Here is a 19525-nt window from a genome sequence, read left to right as displayed (position 1 = left end):
GTGCCTGTGTGTGTGTGTGTGTGTGTGGTAACTATGAACTGAAATAGCAAACAAACCAAAAACAGCTGTCTGCTTAAAGGAGGGAGGGAGAGGATCCAGAGCAGACCTGAGGTAAACGTTGGCATGCTGACTCACACAGACAGCACAGACAGAGAAGCTCTGTTGTCTGTGCTGCAGAGTCATTCCAGAGGTGACACGGTGACCTCTGTCTGTTGTTTTTCTGGCACCAGCCAAAGCGTAAAAGATAGCAGGGTACAAAACCAGAAAGTTTTCAACTCAGAGCAGTCAGAGAAGCAAACTGTAGACTTTAATCCTGCTTTATGTTGTGTTACTATCAAAGATGTTTGAGTGAAAAAAAAATAGAGGTTTAAAAACTAATTTCCCCCTGACCCCACACATCTTTACCGTTCTGTGAAGCCAAACAGTGTTACAGCGCACTGTAAACAGAAATGTTAGCGCTTTACCTTCATATTTGCCTTTCTAAGTTGACATAGAAATATGTGTATGCCATAAAAATGTACAGTTATGTAAGAGACTCTTTTGTATCTGCAGACATGTTTTCCCAAATGCCTTCAAGTTTTTGAAGATAGATGTTCATTGAGAGGACTTAGAATGAATTTTAGAAGAGTTACAGAGACAGTTTGATACATTTAATTTTAATTTTGATTTTTAATCATTGAGTGCCAGGCTTCATTTACAGTAATCTTTTTGGGTAAGCAGTGAGCAGTGAGGCTTAAACAGACATGTTTATTAATTAAGATACCTGCTTTCAAAGAAATTCTGGGTTTTTTTGGTAACATTTGTGTTCATTTTCCTACATTTAGCATATTTCCTCCATACAGTAACATCTACAAAAGACTAAAACTAACATTAAAACCAATGAAACTACCGGTAATCATTTCCAAACAATAAAAGCTTCGCTTAAACAAGGAAAAATACACTGAAAAGTAAATACAATTAAACTAAACTAAAAAAAATATTACAAAAACTGTAACAATTCTGGAATGCAGAGTTATAATCCTAAATATTTTCACAAAATAAATGCCATCTTTCAGTCAATCAGCTAGAATTTTACTACTTAAAGAATTTACTATAACGCTGTTACATCCTTAGATAGTAATTGTATTTTTTAAAATATGTATTTTACAGAATGCATCATGTAATATTATTTCAAAAATAATACAACAACAAATGTACAAATATGAGATTAGATTTTAATGGAATTTTTTACTATATATATGGTATGATACATGTTTGTGTCACCACCCGATAAATGGGAAAATATTCATTATTCCGTATTTTTAGTTGAATTCAAGTTGCACATTTATTAAGGCTACGTGTAATTCAGCACCAGGCTAATATATACAATATTCATTTATACAAAATAGAAAAAAAAGATTAAAGAAATGTTAGATTACTATATATTTTAATATGCTCCTGGGGGTTTAGTTTAAGTAACATTTACAGTAGATTTGGGGGAAAAAAATCATCAATAAAAAGTTAAAATAAAGTTTATTTGTAGACATTGTTGCTCAGCAGTCAGTAACCTGGGGGGTTGATTTGTGAGTCATCGCTTCTCTCAGTCTGTGGTTGAAGTTAGAGTGGATCGCAGGAAGTTCCTCCCCATGATGCAGTAGTCTGTGGGAGCAACAAAAGTCATCTGGCTCTGCGGAAAATAAATAATCAGGAGGTCAGATTGCTCCCAGTGGGTGGGAACCTTTTACTACCAATCATGGAGGAAAAAGCCGCTGACTCTTACTTACGTGCAAAGTTTCAGGCACGGCCCACCGTGTTCTCAAGACGCTCTATTCTCCCAGTCACGTCAGCAAGTTTGAGGAGTCAAGGACTTTTTTTTTGACAATTATACAATGGAGCAATAACACCAGTAACAATAATAACACGAAGAAACCATCAGCTGTCAGCTGCAGAGACTGTTTATAATAAACTGTCATCCATCTGAAACAACAGACTGGATATGCTTGGCTGCGAGCTGTTGGATGGCTGCCTGCGTCTGCTTCTGGAAAGCCAGTCTAGCCTCGCATTTGCAGGGATCCTCCACCACCTCGACCTTCACCTCTTTGCCGGGAGAAAGCAAATTTCACATCAGGGTAACAGATCACGCAGAGAGTGAAAAAGCACACAGAGCACCACCCACGCCACTTTCCCCCACTAGACTGCTGATGGAGAACAAAACAAAGCTTAAATGAATGGAAGCTTTTTAAGGCAGAAAAGTACCAATTTCATGTAAACTGTCCAAAAAAACAAAACCATCTGCTACAGATTCAGGATTTTTGTAGTGTTATGAAGCCCTGATCAGAATCCAAGCTGGGTATCTACACGTCTTTAAACTGTTGAGCAGCATTAGTATGACACCAAAGAGCTGCAGGAATCCACACAGTATGATCTTACGTTTCAGGGAACATGTTTTCTTGTCCGGATTCAAGATATAACCTTTCCGGCACTTGCAGTAATACGAGGCGTTGCTGTTGACACAAATGTGTTCGCAGTCGTGTCCCATGGAGCAGGGGTCCACACCTAGAATAAGCCAGGATTAAGGGATGGCAGCATGGGTACAGTTTTTTGCGTGCAAGCAAGGTGGGTAGCTTGTGAAACGTAAGACTATGCTAAAAAAAGATAGAAGCTATTTTTTACTTCACATTTTGGAATTTTATGATTTTTTTCTGCATGCACAAGTTAAAAAAGTATGACTGGAAACTTTTCGAAGATATTTGTAGTTGACCACACATGTGGCGGAAACACCTTCACCGCATCTGTGAACTGCTGTGTGTTGGACAACTGAGGTAACATAACAAAGCACATCAGTTTGGACAGTTAACGAACAGACGCACACAAATTCACACATATGGAGAAACAATACAGCAAAACATCCATTTCAAACCTTCAACATCTGTCTTTTAGTACACGAATGTAATTGAAGAGCAGTCACACAAGTTAGCAAACTGTTTTTGATAGTTGATCATTGTGTCTGATAAATTTACTTTGAAAATTCGATGTTTCTTATGTTTCAAAAAGAATAAAATCAGCTTATATGGATGGATTTCACTTATGTTCATCTGAATGCTTTCTAATCAGCTTTCCAAATGTTTAAAAGTTTTGTAGAGAGGTTTTACTCTACGTTTTAATTATTTTCAACACAGACTAAGGAAAAATTCAGAGAACCGGGACGCTTTGTTTGCAAAAATAATCAATCTATGATCACCATATAAACGTTTCGCTTTTTAAAGACAAGCTGACAGTCTTAAGATTTTCCGTGGGTTTAAATTGGCGACTACAAGCACGTTCTAGAGCTGACATCTGCAGTCCATACGGGGGCTGAGACCATCTGTTCTAATACTTTTTTCACATTTTTACCAATAACTGTCAATGACCCACAAAAGCCTCCCCCAGACTTAATGATGGAAAAAGGTCTTGCAGGCCGGCTTTGTCCTACCGCACAGGGTCTCTCTGAACTTGGACGTGAGCTTCTCGATGACGCCGTAGGTCTCCACGTAGAAGACGTGGTCCTCCAGAGGGGTGCTGGCCATCAGCTGAAGGGATCGCATGTCTGCACGGTCCACCCCGACAGCGTAGATCTCGATACCCTTTCCCCGGGCTGCAGCAGACACTTCTTCCACCTGGTCTTGAGGTCTCCCGTCTGTCACGATGATGGCCACCTTGGAGATATTCCTAGAACGAGGCCGGGCTCCAGACTGCTCGGTGAAAGCTTCATTCGCTGCAGTTTTGATGGCGAGGCCGGTCATGGTGCCAGTCGCCAAAGGCTCAATGCGGGAGATGGCTTTCTTCAAGTCTAGTTTGCTAAAATAGTCTTTGAGCAGGAACTCTGTCTTGACCGTGCTGGCGTAGTTGACCACAGCCACCCTGGTGGAATCTGAGCCCACTTCAAGGGTGTCGACTATGTTGGCCAGAAAGATTTTAACCTTCTCAAACTCTCCTCGACGCACGCTGCGAGAGCTGTCAATGATGAAGACCAGGTCCAGGGAACGGCTTCTGCACTGAGAGTCTGTCTCTGTGATCAAACCATGGCAGGATTAAATCGATATAATACAAAAAAAATTCAGTTCGTTATTCAGACAAACATTTGTACTTTCTCTGAGGTCATTATGTAGTTATTCATCCACAAAAGAAGAAAGAATACTTTGGGATGCACTCAATGAAACAATTGAGCATCGCCGCGGTGGTTCCTCTAAAATGATACTGTATGCTATTTTACATACTATGCATCATTTCAGGGATTCAACAGTCCATCAGAGACATGCTTTATCCTTTCATGTCATTTTCCTGAATGAAAAGGATGCCCAACACATGAAAAATGGCATGTCAATGGCAGTTAGAATCCCTGCCAGTCCAGTTTTACACACATACATTAAACTAGATCATTTCTGGAGTGTTTACCTCTTTACATAAACATCACTGATGAAATGGAACTAAAATATCTGACCTGAAAAAAAAGAGCATTGGTTGGTTTGGAAAGCAAACCTGACTGGTAATATTCTACCTGTCGGCACAGGACTGACGGTGGTGATGAAGCCGCTTTGGGTACTGACCGGTAGCGTCACAGGAGTGGTGGTCTTCCCTGGCGGCACAGCAGTCACCGGTGGCACTGTACTCACTGGCAGGGTTGGTAGAATTGTCGGTTCTGGTTCAGTTGGAGGGCGTACCACAGGTGAGGGGCAGAGACCTTTCACTTTGTAAGGGAACGGGTCTTTGATCCCATGTTGGGGATGATGAACCAGTGGTGGTGAGACAGCTTTGTGTATGTGATGCATATGTGGGCCTTTGAATGTGTGGTGAAAAGGTGATATGGGGCCTGGGGGTCTGTGGTAAGTCACTGGTGGAGATGGAGGAAAGGGGTGATACACTACCGGTGGAGGGATCCTTGGTGGCTGGTAGTGGTAGTGATACCTTTCTCTATACGTGTAGTCACTTCTGTGAACTACGAGGCCACCAGAAAGGAAAAGTGATGAGAACATTAGTAGGTTGGTAGAAGGTAAACAGGAAAGTTGTGTAAGTTGACATTGTGTAGTAAGTAAAATATACTGTGCAATAATCTCTTTTGTTTACTTTGGATCACAGACAAATTATTAGTACGTGCATTCAGCCATCCGGGCTGTTTCAGACAAGCCTCTACTATAGTCTGCACAGAGCTTGTGAAACCCCCAGCCAAGATCTGAGAATTCATGCAGGATGTGTTTGAGAAGAGTGTAAAATTTATTTGTTAGAATGAATTTTTATGAATGAAATATCTGTAATATTAAAAATGAATGATTTTTACTACAAAAAATGTGCATTAATCTTTTGTGGAAAAAAGCAAAATAATACTGCTAGAAAGGAGCGGTGGACAAAGTATGCTCACTCAAGTATCTTGTACTTTGTCAACTCCACTAAACTTGGGAGTCAAATTCTAGTTGCTCTGCTCTCTGATATTTTAAATGTCTTACATGTTTGTAAGCTGCTGTATTTCTTTTCCTAGCCTACCTATTCCACCACTGCTAGACTTTTGTGTAAAACCAGAATACTAAAAATTAAACACTTACTTGCTGGATTCAGGGTCCTGAGCGGTGGGCGCCCATTATTTCTGGTTTGAGCATAACTCTGAGCAGCCATTAGCTCGGGATCCCCTGCCATGAGGTGGTATGTGCCCTGTACATCAGACAGCAGGGGTGCAGCGCAATACAGGAGGATCCAGTGAAAAGCCTTCATCCTTTCAGTGTGCAGAGCGCCTTCTGTGGTCTGACCACTCTGAATACTTTGTCTGTGAGGATCAGGGGGTCAAACCGCCACTGAGCAGGAGGAGACCTGAGTGAGAAACGTCAAACTGTCTGCCCCAAAAAGGTGGGTCATGAACTTCAGGAGGTGTATAGAAGAGCCAAAAATGTTTCTTTGTTCTTACTTTTTCAATGTTTTGCAACAGTGCTGCAAATATGCAAATCCTGTTTTAGCATAATGAAAAACATTTGGGACAATAAAGTGGTAAATATGTGATTTTGTTGATCTAAACATGCTGTCTGAAATACACTCTACCAACAAAGTCCAGAGTTTGAATAACTTACTATAAAACCTGTGGAGCTATAGACAATAACACATTAGCTTAAAAAATTCTGAAGAATTACTGTTTAAGACCACTTTCAAAAATTAATAGAAAGTCTGGCTACTTGGAAACAAAAACAAATAAGGGCTGGGTTGAGGTCGTCCCTAAACACTGTATTACTACCTGCTGACACTAGATGGCGTATGAGTATTATCAATCACCAGCATATGAGTCTATGAGACCATGTGGTTGTTTTTTTTTTTGTCCTTAACGCTATTTGAAGACTTGTAGCGAGAGCTCCTTCTTTTTAATATCTCTTGATTTTCCTTCAGTTTATTTATGATGAGAAAAAAAAAGACAAGAACTAAGATGTAATAGTTTTGAAAGGTTTATTGAAGTCAAATGTATTTCTACTAGGATAAATCATATGACCAATATAGGAACGAGGGTAAGGTTTGCCGATAAGCATGCAACAACTAATTTTCACAAGACTAGCCGTTTTCTACAGGTACCAGGTAAAAGTTAAAAAGAAAAAGCAGAGAAAATGATCCACCATCAGTGCCCTCTGCCCCCACACGCTTATCTTAGCTGGAACACAGTTTACTACCTTAGCCAACACATAGGGGCAGCAGAGAGTGGTGATGATGTCTAAGGTGGGGGTAAAACTTAATTACAGTGAAGCTAAATAAATAACAGACAAAAAATGCTACAGACTCCATTCAAGACTGAGATAGAATCATTTACTTCTTAATGATTGAGGGGAAAACTGTAACACAATGCAACAATAAGTGCTATAATAAGTGGATTGTCAGTTTGTTTTTCTTTTAAACTTCATATATCAATCTATTAATGGGATGTGCTGGATTGATAAGAGCATTTCAAGCAGTTTAACTTTCACATATATCCCTTTTACTAAGACACCAAAAAAAAAAAATGTTGGCAGAAGATGGGGGTGGGACAGGGATACACTTGTGCCTCTTTTTAAACACATTCATTCATTTTCAGTCATGCTCTCATTTGCCACCTTTCTCCTCTCATCTCCAGAACGCTCTATAGACACTATAGAAATACAGCGGCTGAGGGCAGGTGGGAGGGTTGAACTAAACATCTTCAGTGGTCTTACACTTACACAACAGGTCAGAGGGGTCGGGATCAGGTGAGGGCAAGAAGGAATGCATATGATGGCTGTGTGTGCGTGTGTGTTTTGGCAACAGGGCTGGTGTTTAGGCTGGCATGTAAGGAGGAGGCGGCTCCTTCTCTGGCATCTTCATGGCCATCTCGTAAGTAGGCAAGATGTACTAAAGAAGAGAGAGAAACATTTAAAGAGTAGTGAGGGCTCATTGTACAGGGAGGGGGAAAAAAGACAACATGAAACCAAAAACCCAACCAAGCATGTCTCTGAAAAAAGGAACTGAGAGTCATGTTCTGTGACTCTCAGTTCCTTTGTTGAATTCAACATCAATAAATGAAATTAAGCTGCGATGACATCAGAACTCTGGCCCATCTGCAGTATTCAGCACATTCTGAGCAGAGCAGCATCAGTGAAGTTAAAATTAGTTTGAAATTATTCTGAAACTCGATTAAAAATAAAGGAAAATGCACAAAGTGAATCGGAGCTTTTTAAATGTGAATGCTGGCAACTTCTGTTTGTCTACAGACACATTTTCAGTCTAATAACTGAGAAGATAACCGGCAAACTAAATCATTTATATTGTTGATTTTAGCCTGAGTTATGAATTAATTTTACCATAGTAGAAGCATGTTTTAGTGCAACCTAAATAATAACTAATATTAAATGTTTCTTTAAAGATGGCGTAAAGAATATCTGGAGTGAGACTATCCTCTCAGCAGGTCAGCTTTCAGTGTGGAGACACCGTGTCGCCTGCTGCCTCAACTACAGCATCACGGTGCCAGTGCCTCAATACTTTCTGTTCATAGGTGCTGAGGTGGCTTGCATACCTGGGGAGGGGTTTCAAAGGCAGGGTACACAGCGATTTCTGGCATGTTCCTGTTGTTAATATACTTGTAGCAGTTCCACACACAGTTGATCAAATAAGCCTGGAAAGCAGAGGGAAAAATATTTGTATCGTTACAGTCGACAGCTTCCTGTCTCCTCCTCCTAAATGAACACATATGCCAAAACCAAACAAACATCCTAATATAACTGTGTCTGACTGTGAATAATTGATAGATTCACCTTGAGGATGATGAGGAAGGCAAAGAAGACCAGCACAACGAGCAGCAGGCAGCTGGAGTTCATATAGAGGAGGTTATCCTTGTATGGGAAATCCGGCTGAGGAAGAAAAGGAGACAAAATGTTGATTCTTACTCACTTTACTGTCAGCATTTCCACACTCGAAATGTAAAAAGACTACTATCGTTTTCTTTTTTTTCTTCTGAAGCACCCTTACTGAAAGAACAACAATGAGCTCATCTGTTTTCTTACATTTTTTTCCCTCTAGGAAATAATCTCTGTACGTGTAGAGATAAATCGTATGGTAAAATCAGAATTCTCTCTCTTATTATTGTTAGAAGCATGAAAAGCTTAGGTTGTGGATATGGCGACTGTTGACTGTTGCTTCATTGGTCATGGCTGCATCTGAAAGGACTCCCTATAAATACTGACTGTTTACTAATTGAGTGTTTGATGTATAAATGTGCACATTTACTCAGTTTTATTTATATAGCACCAAATCACAAAAACAGATGCCTCAAGACACTTTATATGGTAAGGTAAAGACGCTACAATAATGGAGAGAAAATCGAACAACGCTCTTTGAAGAGGCACTTGGCGACAGTGGGGAGGAAAACTCCCTCCCCTCATGGAGCGACAGCCATCTGCCGCGACCGGTTGGGGGTGATGGGAGGAAGACAGGTTAAAAGACAGACTGTGGAAGAGAGCCAGTTACATTTATACGCTGTAGTGTCCATGAGACTTCCAGTGTGACACAAAAGTACACTACCTCCTTAACAACTTTTGCATTTATGCAACAGCACTTATGGAAAATGTTGACTAATAAGTGTCCGAAATCTCAGTTTCCAGCTGGGCATGGTGTGAATCACTAAATCTTTAGAGAGAGCAAAGAGGGCGATACTGGATAAGGGCCAAGTGAGAAGTTGTAAAGATACTGTCATGGAAAGGGTGTAGTCAGATTGAGATATTGTGAAAAATAACATCGGACTTTGAACTGACCAGCTGGTCCAGGTAGTCTCTGATCCTGGGTAGGTACGTGAGAGAACTGATGGCCACCAGGCAGCTCAGAGCAAAGTCAAACAGCTGGTAGCAGAAAAATGGGATGAGCCAGCCCTCACGGTGCTAAAAAAAAAAAAGAAAGAAAAAAAAAAGAAAGAAAGAAAGAAAGATGATTAAAAGAATGAATCACTTGGGCAGATCTTTTATAATTTTGGAAGAACTATAGTGCAGATTCAAACCTTATCTCTAAACACTTGTCTTACTTAAGATAAACCCTAAACATATTAATGTTATTTAGATCTACAAATCTTACAGCTGTGGGTGCACTACTCATTTCTTAAGAAGTCTTCTTCCAAGTTCTAAACGTAACGATTCTGAGATTTTGCTCAGATTGCTCAGATTGAAATATCAGATGTGCTTTGAGGTAAACAAACAGCTAACAATAAGCACCCATGGATATAAACAGGCATTATCATAAATATATGCAGAGAAGGTTTAAATCAGCAAAACAGTCCTTTCTGATACATTTTCTTTCTACCAAAGCACAGTGTACTCAGGTTCTGACAAAAATCTTCTTCACTGCTAACATTAAGTAGGAATTTGGATTTGGTACACTATAATTAAATACTTATTACAATGGGGAGGGTGGAATCTAAAAGGGGTACCTGGTATACTACAGTGGAAAAGGGTATCTGCCACATTTGTCTCTGGGTTTCTACCTGCACAGTAATCAGCATGCACAGTATACCCAGCCTGCAGATGGGTATCATACTTTTAACTGTGCAGTCATCCATACTAGCAGCTAAATACAGGTCCACGTCAAAACGCTATCAAACCTGTCAGTCTTGATGCCATCAGGCAAGCCTGTGAGGTAAAGACGACAGGCAATAAGATCACAGTATTGTGTGCTTCAGCCCCATGACATCAGGGCTATTTGGCATGTTTTTCTCCTTTGGTTACCTCTTATCCTGCTTCTTTTTCTTTCACACTTTTAAACACGACATTTGGGATTACATTTTTGCATTAAAAAAACAAAACAAAACAAAAAAAACACGACAACACTTTAAATATATTACACGCTGTCAAAGAGATTTAAAAAGAAAAAAAATATTATTTACAGTGCACACTTACAGTAATAGCTCCGTACACCATCATGGCACTGATAGTGAGCATCAAGAGAGAGATGGCAAATCCAACACAGGCATTTTCTGTATGAGAAAAAGACAGAAGGAATACACTGAATGAATACAGTTAAAGATTTTACTACATTTTACTACAGCACTGGCTTTATTGTTAAACATACAGTAAGTGAGGAAGAATGGATTTTTGCCTGTGGTCTTTGAGGCAGCTGCATTCAGTGTTAAGTGAACAGTCTCCAGGGATTCTCTCTTTCCAGCTCACTCCATTTTAAAGGCCAGCTCTGGGGAGCATTAAGCCTCTCGCTTTCAGTCAGTAAAGACGTAATGAAACTCAGTCTGGGATAATTAAAAGGTCTGCCTTTCATATCCTCCTCTCTCTCCTCATCACTTACTCAGTCTCTCTCATACTGAACTGTTCTGCCTGTTGCACTGGAGATGCTGTGAGTGAGCAACTACAGCAATGCGGTCCAGACAAAATCTTCCGTTATTCAGTAGCTCAGGCAGAACAACATGTTCACTGATGCATGAACCTGACAGGGGACTGCCGCTCAAGAAAAATAAATTTGATAGGGGCAAACGCACGCACCGCAATAATATATTATAATATATTTTTTAAAGCAGGAAGACGAACAAGTAAAATTTCATCAACTCATAATTCTGATATTATTAACACAGGATTTCCTATTTATACCAGCATATCTAAAAGGAGTATTTAAAGAAATGACCTTAACCTCAAACCCACAGAGCCACTTTCACCCCTTCTTTCTATCAGCTGCACAACGTTTTAAAATGACTTCAACTGCTGAATGAGTGGAGGCTGATGAAGCTGCCCTAATGGCCACGACTTTTAACAACTTAACCCATCTGAATATTAAGATTGCCTTTGCAAACAGTGGACATCCTCCAATGTCCTGTGTGCTGGCACAAGCCTGTTATGGGAAGGTCACCACATGGCCGATGTGGCCCCTCCTCTCTCGCTGAGTCACTGTTTTATTAAAATGAAGAGGCCTTCACCAAGCCAACCAACAAAACAACTGCCAGCTAAACAGAACACGCACTCAGTCCTGCCAGCCCTGCCCCGTCGCGCACACACAAATATCTAAACAAACATAAATCCTCAAGGAGTCACAAAGGAAGTAGCACCAGTGGCACCACACCCCAAACTACATTTTAAGATGACACGTAAACAACTTAACAGTATTCTGCTGTCCTTGTAAATTTTGTTTTGCAGTCAGTGTGGAGCTGATCTCCCAGTGGAAAATGAATCACATGATCAACCACAGAATAACAGCGACTCATGAGTTAGTGAAAAGCACTGAAAAGAAATGGCATGGCTCCACTATTTATTCCAATGGAGTGAACTAATGTTTCACTAATTCTACCTCAGAGCACAAGACCTTACTGTCATAGGACACAGTACAATTCAAAGACCAACCTTTGAAAGTTAATACTGGTGTATGATCCACTAACCAGAATACAATCCAGTTTTTTTTGTTATGAAATTAGTTTTATGACAATTTGTTTTTACTTACCAGACATCCGGTCAGAAGCAAAATAGTGGTCAATGACCTCATACTGCAGGTCGATAGTGGGGACGTTCTCTGGGTGGGTCACAGCGACAGTGAGCAGGATGCCCATCAACAGGTTCACTACCTGAGTGGAGGAAAGAGAAGGTTGAAATGGGCTTTAAAATACATAGATATGTATTCCTTCACCAAAAGTAGATGAACATACAATTACCAGGACACATTTTAGATTCCAGAAACATGCCAACACTGAAGCTGAAAGGCACAGCAACAAGTATATTGTTGAAAAAGATCAACTGAAACCACTGGTTACGTAAAAGGAAGAGAAGTAAACTTGTATGATCAGATAAAGATCACAACAAGATTGCAAAACCTCCTTCTTCTTTGCCTTTTCTGGGTATTCGTCTTTTTCCATGATTCAAGAAGGCACAACAATATCTTTCAGAAACTGTTCTGTTTTTGTTTTCTTTGAATGCTTTCAAAATTAGAAGTCTAACACATACTGTTTAAGCCCAAAGAGATTAAGTGAACCCAATCTGGAAGCCCCCTTACACCTGTGCCCTTCAACTTATGCTCCAATTACTCACTGACATAAATAAAACCTACACTGGGTCTCTGTTATGTAGCCTTCAAATTCTCCTTTGATATCATCTGCTTGAAAAATCATTTTTATGCCAAATGTGCATGCCCGAATTAATCACTGCTACACACCATTATCGACTTCCCACAAATGGGCCACGGGACCAGTTCTGACCCGGTGCCTTTGAAAAACCAGCCCACATACTGACAGGTTAAACCAAACACTATTTTAAAAATGTTTTTGGTGACTCATTTGTGGACAGTGAAACAGGAAAACGCTCTCCTTATCTTAAAGTGATCAAAGTCACTTTCAACTAGTTTGATTTTATCATGGACCTGCAACCTGTTTTTTAAAAACTCCACCTGCTATTTGACAACTGGGAGCCCCAGCTGGATAAGCACTTGAGAAAACTGTAGCTTGAAAGTAAACAAAACATCCCCAAACATTTTAAAGTAGCACAATTTAAGCAGAAACAGTTCAAAATTGTTAAAAAAGAAACACTACAAAAAACTAAGTACACCTTTCAATAATTAAAATCTGTAATGTATGACACTAGCTTACCAATTAGTACTACCAGCTATCTTTACTTGCAGCTAATGTTTCTTTACTGAATGTGACCACATATGTATTGGTAAGACTAAGTGACTCCGACACATCTGAGACACAATATTTAAATTTTCTAGATCAAAATTACTGACAAAGAGGTGAATATTTAGTTTAAATCATTCTATCATTGCTGACACCAGCATGCATGCAATTTAGGATCCGTTAACCTAACGTGCATGACTGTAGGAGGAAGTCTGTACACCTGGAGAAAATCCAAACAAGCAAAAGGACAACTTGCAGACTAAACACAGAAAAGCCCCAGCTGGCCAGCAGATTCAGAACAGGAACTTTCTGGCTGAAGCAACACTGTTAACTGCTGCACCACCATGCTGCATCAACTATAATAAAGTCCCCAGCTAGTAGGTACGTCTTCATGTCGCCTCTCTCAGTAACTCTACTTCCGCTTTTTACATTAATGGTAACAACAAACAAGCCTGAGACGCCGAAACCACATTAAAGACCATGTTAGTACATACTCTGTATAGAAAATTACAGAGCCTGCTGTTGTGTAGCGCTGTCTGAATGCACAGTGAGTAGAGCTGTGCCATATTATAACAGCCATGATAATTTTTACCACGTGTTATAAAAGTGTCATATCACAATAGCACTGCTATAGCAACATCATGTGTTAAAGTTCCCCAGTGTGCAACAAGGATACAAGCTTGAACATGAAAGCAAGAGCCACGGGTCCAATGATAATTTATTACTTAAAAAGGAAGCTACTTCAACATCCTCCAACAAAGTGCAGTACTTGCAGTACTAAAATATGCTAGAAAAATGGTCCCGCTAAAGGTGGAAACAACACACTTGTTTCAAAAGAAAAAAAGAAAATAAATAAAAAATACACAGTCGAGTACAACCAGGCTACAAGGCAGGATATATGTCTTGATGCAAGCTTAATCATCCAGGTAAGGATGAATAATATCCACTCACTTGGATGAGTGACTAAACAGTTCACCTACTAAAATCCAAATGAACAGAATCAAATTTCTGGAAAGGAGGAGATACTAACAGCTGGTGAAGTTCAATGTAAATATAAACAAATGACTCCACCAAGCAGCACTGCAACTTGTTAGATGCACTACACATTACAGGAAGAGCAAACAGTGGCTGGAAATTACTCGTGTGGTTACCCTGTAGTAGGGCTTCAACAGCTGGTTAAAAAGCTCACAAGAGACAACATCTCAGGTAGATTTTTTTTGCTGACAATATTGTACAGCTCCTGTAGTATTACAAGGTTAAACTACTTTATTTAAACTAAAGTGTTAAGCAGACATCTTCTATTTTTACTTGAAATATCCCAAGAGAAAACTACCTGGGCTACTTTTGTGCTGACATTTGATTTATGCTGTCACTAGATATATTACAACTGTTGAACTATAATCCTGCTGTTTGCGTCTTGTTTTATTTGATTCACACCTTAAATTAGGAACTGGGTCATCAACTTACAAATGCAGCTGCCTGCAAATATAAAAAACACACTGTTTAGTATTTTTTTCTATATTGTCAGAAATATAATTATTGCAAATTTTCTTGAAATGCTGCGACGTAATATTGAGGCTATATCACCCACCCGAAATAGTGAGCAATACCAAACATATAAATATACGGCTTGAGCTGGGCTAAAAAAAAAACAAAAACAAAAAAACAATAACAAAACAACAAAGGAAAGAGTGGAGGGCTTAACTTTATAAACTCCATCGAAGTATTTATGGATATTAATTTGAGAAAATAAGCTTGGTATAATGTGTGTCACTGCTAGTATTTATTTATCTACCAGACATTGATCTGATACGTTGTAACGGTGGGGTTTAATAATGTAAAAATGACACCCCGGTCGATTACGACTGTTATTCATTTATCCGACTGCAGTAGAGAGCATTGTGGACACGACCGAGTGATTTGGGAGTCGCAGTTCACGTGATTAAACCAGGCAAGTTTTGTGCAGCTGCAGAGGGATAAAAAAAAGCAAAACGGGATTTACATAAGCAACCAAAGCATGCAACATCTGCTACGTGGTGTGGGCAAAGGAAAGGGGGATTAATTCAGTGAGCGATTTAACTCTAACCAGCCAGCAGAGCTGCAGCAACAAGATGCGCAAAAAACAGTTAGCTAACCTTAGCTACGTGGGCATGCCCAATTACTTTACTTTGACTACTTTAATAGAACTGCCATCACCACATATGTGAGACACAATAAGTAGTTATTGTGTTAAATGCGCGTTTTTGCTTTTTTGGGTTGCTATTATGGCCACTATTTGATAAACGCTATGTTAGCAAGTTAGCGAAATGTCAGCTACGCAAGTCAAATTTCATGTATTTTAATACGCATAATAACCAACCAGCTGCTGATGACTTCGAAAAAATGATGAACCACTACGTCTTCTCTGTTTTAGTTTACTAAGCGATTTTTTTTTTCAAACTTGTGCGAGTTTGAGACTAACAGAAAGCAAAATCCGACATGACAGCGGTAGCGGGTTATTGCTAACCCTAGCTTTCTGTTAACATTAACTCGACGAATAAAGAGTCCAGAGTAACAGCTACTTCATATTTTAGTCCCTAAAAACTACTGCAACAAATTCTCAGAGCCATTTTCACCTTGTATTAACATCCTTCGTTGCATAACTTCCTACTTTGGGGAACTTAACGGAACTGGTAAAGTGCTAGCTAACGTTAGCTTACTGACCCCTATCATTGCGAACCACAGTACGTACCATGTACCATGTTCCCAGGATGATCGTCCCCGTTCGGACGTGGCAACATCCGCAACACCTAGTGGTGTACAGTCTGTCTCGACTGGGTTTAAAATGATGCATGTCCTCTACAAGCGTAGGGAGAAACATCTGAAGAGCTGATTGCGGAGGAGAAATTCTTCTCAGCATCAACAGTCAACGAGCGAATGAAGAGGAACGCCCACCACTTCCCTGACGGCCTGCGCGCAGCGCGCATGAAAACAAACCCTCTGACGGGCAGGAAAAGGCAGAGACACCAGGGTTTGATTGACAGGGGATTCAACCATTGGCCGCAAAGAAATAAAAAAAAGGCCTAAATAGATTCACTTTACTGAATATTCCGCAACGCAAAAATGTTCATAAATTGTTATTTGTATTTCATCTGCACAGACCTCACTTTTTCCCCTTGCATCCTCCTCTGCCATACCAACCTCTGCATATCCTCGTTCACTACATCCATAAACCTCCTACCTGCCAGCTCTATCTTCAAGATCCAATAACTTTCCTCTGTACATTTCCAACCCATCTCAGTCTTACCTCTCTAACTTTGTCTCCAAACCCCTCGACCTGAGCTGTCCCTCAGATGCGCATATTTCCGATCCTGCCCATCCTCGTCACTCACAGTGAAATTCTCAGCATGTTCAACTCTGCCACCTCCAGCTCTACCTCACGTGTTTTTGTCAGTCCTACCACTGTCTCAAAACCATACATGATAGCGGGTTTCACTAACATCTTGTAAACCTCACCTTTTAGACTTGCTGCTATCCCCTAATCACTACTACTGCACACCACACTACTGTCATTGTCGCTCTTATATCTCCGATGATAATAATAATAACAAAAAATAATAATAATACCATGCTGCAAATAATCAAGCTCACTAACACAAAATATCTTACAGATGATATTTACCCATTAGGGTATTACAATTTAAAGCCTTTCAGTTCATATTGAGCCTACAGGATGCAGTGTATAAAACAACCTTCTACTTAAACAAGGCTCTGCAGTTCTGATCATCTTTGAGTAGTAACACATGCCATGCAATAAAATGCACAAACTCTCAGTCATATGCACGTATAAGCAAACTGTGTGGTTCAAAGAAACCACCTCTGCACAGAAAACATTTAAAAAAAATCAGATTTTAATTGTTACAAAGTTATTTTATTATTGATTATTACATGCAAAAATAGACATACATATACGCAACATAAAACATGTTGCATTACAGCAGCTATAGCGGTGTTATGCACTCTTAAATGAGCTGCCCCTTCAATTCATATCTATCACATGGGTCACATAGCTTAAAGTAATGGTGAATGACAGAGATTTTCCTGCCTATCAATGGTCACCACATTACAGAAATTTTGATTATCACTCTCTGGCAACTTAACAATGATTCTCATTTATTCACCCGTCCCTGTAAAACATGACAGAGTAGCCAAGTTTCTACAAAAAATGTTAATTTGCCTGTTTTTTTTGTGTTTTATTATTGCATTATGATTTGTCAGAATGTCTGGTAGACAGGCCTGCTTCACTCCATTTTCTTTAGAAGTGCAGTAGATATTTTTTTTTTGCCCATTTAAAGGCAAATATAAATGCTACAATAAGCTACCTCTTCAAAACAATTAAACAGAAACTTTCATATAATGATAACTAATTACATATTAAACGGTGCATCTTTGCTTTACCTTCATTCAACCAAACACACTGAAGGCAATTAAAATTACACATCGTAACAAAATCCCACATCACCCAAAACTCAGAGGATACGACCCCAGTGCTACAGCTACTCAGTGTACGACGAAGGAATCACAATTATTTTTAAAAGACGGACACCTGGAAGATCATCGACTACAAAAATCTTTCATGTTTTATCTTAAATATAAATACATTCAACAACAATAGACATATTTCACTTTAAGTGCATAAGAAATATGAACCCCACCTTCCTTCCAGAGACCACGAATAAAGTATGCATTTACAGTAGATTTTGAGGTACATAAATTGCCAAGTAGCATCAACTTATCAAACAACGGCTTTACAGTTATCAGATGCAGGTGTGGTTAAACAAGGAATACTTTTTCCCTGTTTGGTTTCTGATAATTATGATCTAAAGCCTTCTCTGGGCCCAGACTGTATCGGTCCTCCTCCTCTTTCTTCTGCCATTTGTAGATTAATATTCCTGCCACAGTTGCTGCGAGAGCCAATCCCGTTACTCCCCCTGCAATAACACCTGTAAACATAAACCTAGGTGAGCTATATTAGAAAGTCGCAGCTTATAGCTTTCTCATTGTGCCATATTGCAAAGTACCTGCAAGGAATTCACTATTCTCAAAGTAGCTCCTGCTGTTTGCTATAGCAACATATCCAGAGTCATCGTCTGCTGCTGACCTGTGCGTGTTGCCAAACGTCTTGTCTGAAAAGCCCTAAAGCAAAAGACAAGACAGTTACACACGATCACTTCCTGTTACACCACCGACATCAACAGGTGAAGAAATCATGGGACTGATTGAAGTAAGTCATACATGGAAAGTGATCTTGGTCTCGTCTCTGGTTTCTGCCAGAATTCTGCCGTCTTTGCTGTTGTGCTGATCTTCAGTTACACCTGGAAAGAGTGCAGTTAGAGAGGATGAAACATACAGTGGTCATGTACATTATGTAAAATGGGTCATTAACATTTTATAGATGAAGAATTACCCTCCTCTGACCCATCTCCAGAACCGGAACCAGAACCATCCAGGTCATAGCCTGATCCCTCCAATTCCTCTGGAGGGACAGAAAGCTAATCATGGGGGGAAAAAAACACAAGAGGGTATTTAAACATGCTGACTGCTTCCTGTTATATTGTTAGATATGAAAACATACAAGAGGTGAAGGAAGCTAACGAAGGTACTTTCCTTAAGAAGCCAATAAACACACGAATCATGTCCAGGATACAAAGTCCCACAACAAAATAAATAACCTGAAACACACACACTGTGGCTGACAAGCCCATAATGGCACAAGTGATTAGATTGTTACTGGCATGTAGTGTCAAGTAGATGACTTTAAGCGGGAATACAACTCCACCCATTTGGAAAGTAATTAAACTTAACAAAATACAACTTCAGGGAGTAATAATAAATATAGGTGACATCTTTAGCTAGAGCAATCAGATGGGAATCAGATGGGAATGTCTAGTCCTCATAATCAGTGAATTCAGAACCCAAAGTACAATAAAACATATACAATCTGTTGTTTATGTGTAATGAACAGATACAGGCCTCATAAGGAAGCCATTCTACAGCTGCAAGAAAGAGTTTGTGTACTCTTTGACCGGTATTCTGCATTATCACAAATAAAATGTGCTCTGTTACAGTTACAGGCAAACACAGTCATACTAAGCCAATAAACAGAGGCTCCACTGAGTCATAACACAGCCTCCAAAAGCTACTTGAATTCATGTGTTCCAGTTTTAGAGATGAGATATGGAACGTGGGTTGTAAACATGACCCACCATACAGAGTCTGTACTGGGAAAGTTTGCTTTTCTCAAGAAAATTGGTTGAACCATGAACAACATTCACTGAATAAACCATTTTCAATGACTCGAGTATGACAGACAGTATTATTATGGATGGAATCAGAACCCTTGATGCTCTCCCAGATTGTGGATGCCCTCCAAGAAGGCGGTAAACAGAACCCGAGGTTATGAGAAAAATA

General features: G+C 39.7%; 3 protein-coding genes across 6 annotated transcripts in view; all 3 read right to left on the bottom strand.

Annotated features, from left to right (window-relative positions):
- Positions 1-309: 309 nt before the first annotated feature.
- Positions 310-6310, bottom strand: matn3a (matrilin 3a). 4 transcript variants are annotated; one of them, XM_042220355.1, is made up of 7 exons: positions 5556-6310; positions 4517-4954; positions 3452-4027; positions 2410-2535; positions 1978-2076; positions 1764-1829; positions 311-1666 (listed from the first exon to the last, which is right to left on the bottom strand). In XM_042220355.1, exons 1-6 carry the CDS (start codon positions 5719-5721, stop codon positions 1774-1776), a joined length of 1461 nt encoding a protein of 486 aa, XP_042076289.1. In that variant the 5' UTR covers positions 5722-6310; the 3' UTR covers positions 311-1666; positions 1764-1773. The 4 variants fall into 4 exon arrangements, with proteins under 4 accessions (XP_042076290.1, XP_042076289.1, XP_042076292.1 ...); XM_042220356.1 differs by lacking the exon at positions 2410-2535 and having other exon boundaries at positions 310-1666; XM_005921577.2 differs by lacking the exon at positions 4517-4954 and having other exon boundaries at positions 315-1666.
- A 111-nt stretch (positions 6311-6421) lies between these two features.
- laptm4a (lysosomal protein transmembrane 4 alpha) lies at positions 6422-16033 on the bottom strand. Its single transcript, XM_005921578.3, has 7 exons — positions 15807-16033; positions 11914-12034; positions 10374-10450; positions 9243-9365; positions 8247-8342; positions 8009-8107; positions 6422-7347 (listed from the first exon to the last, which is right to left on the bottom strand). The coding sequence occupies exons 1-7, from the start codon at positions 15972-15974 to the stop codon at positions 7273-7275; spliced, it is 759 nt and encodes a 252-aa protein (XP_005921640.1). The 5' UTR covers positions 15975-16033; the 3' UTR covers positions 6422-7272.
- Positions 16034-16969: 936 nt separating this feature from the next.
- The window catches only part of LOC102293836 (syndecan-1), a 3931-nt gene continuing 1375 nt past the window's right edge, over positions 16970-19525 (bottom strand). Inside the window, exons 2-5 of the mRNA XM_005921579.3 lie at positions 18522-18606; positions 18350-18429; positions 18136-18250; positions 16970-18057 (exon numbers count right to left, since the gene is read on the bottom strand). Coding sequence (XP_005921641.1) covers positions 17888-18057; positions 18136-18250; positions 18350-18429; positions 18522-18606 — 450 coding nt within the window. The 3' untranslated portion in view covers positions 16970-17887. The remainder of the gene's footprint in view (positions 18058-18135; positions 18251-18349; positions 18430-18521; positions 18607-19525) is intronic.

Source organism: Haplochromis burtoni, unplaced genomic scaffold (genome assembly GCF_018398535.1).
Source record: "Haplochromis burtoni strain Fernald_Lab_line unplaced genomic scaffold, NCSU_Asbu1 Contig_47, whole genome shotgun sequence".
In the NCBI taxonomy this organism is placed as follows: domain Eukaryota; kingdom Metazoa; phylum Chordata; class Actinopteri; order Cichliformes; family Cichlidae; genus Haplochromis; species Haplochromis burtoni.
This window is presented reverse-complemented; position numbering and strand designations above follow the sequence as displayed.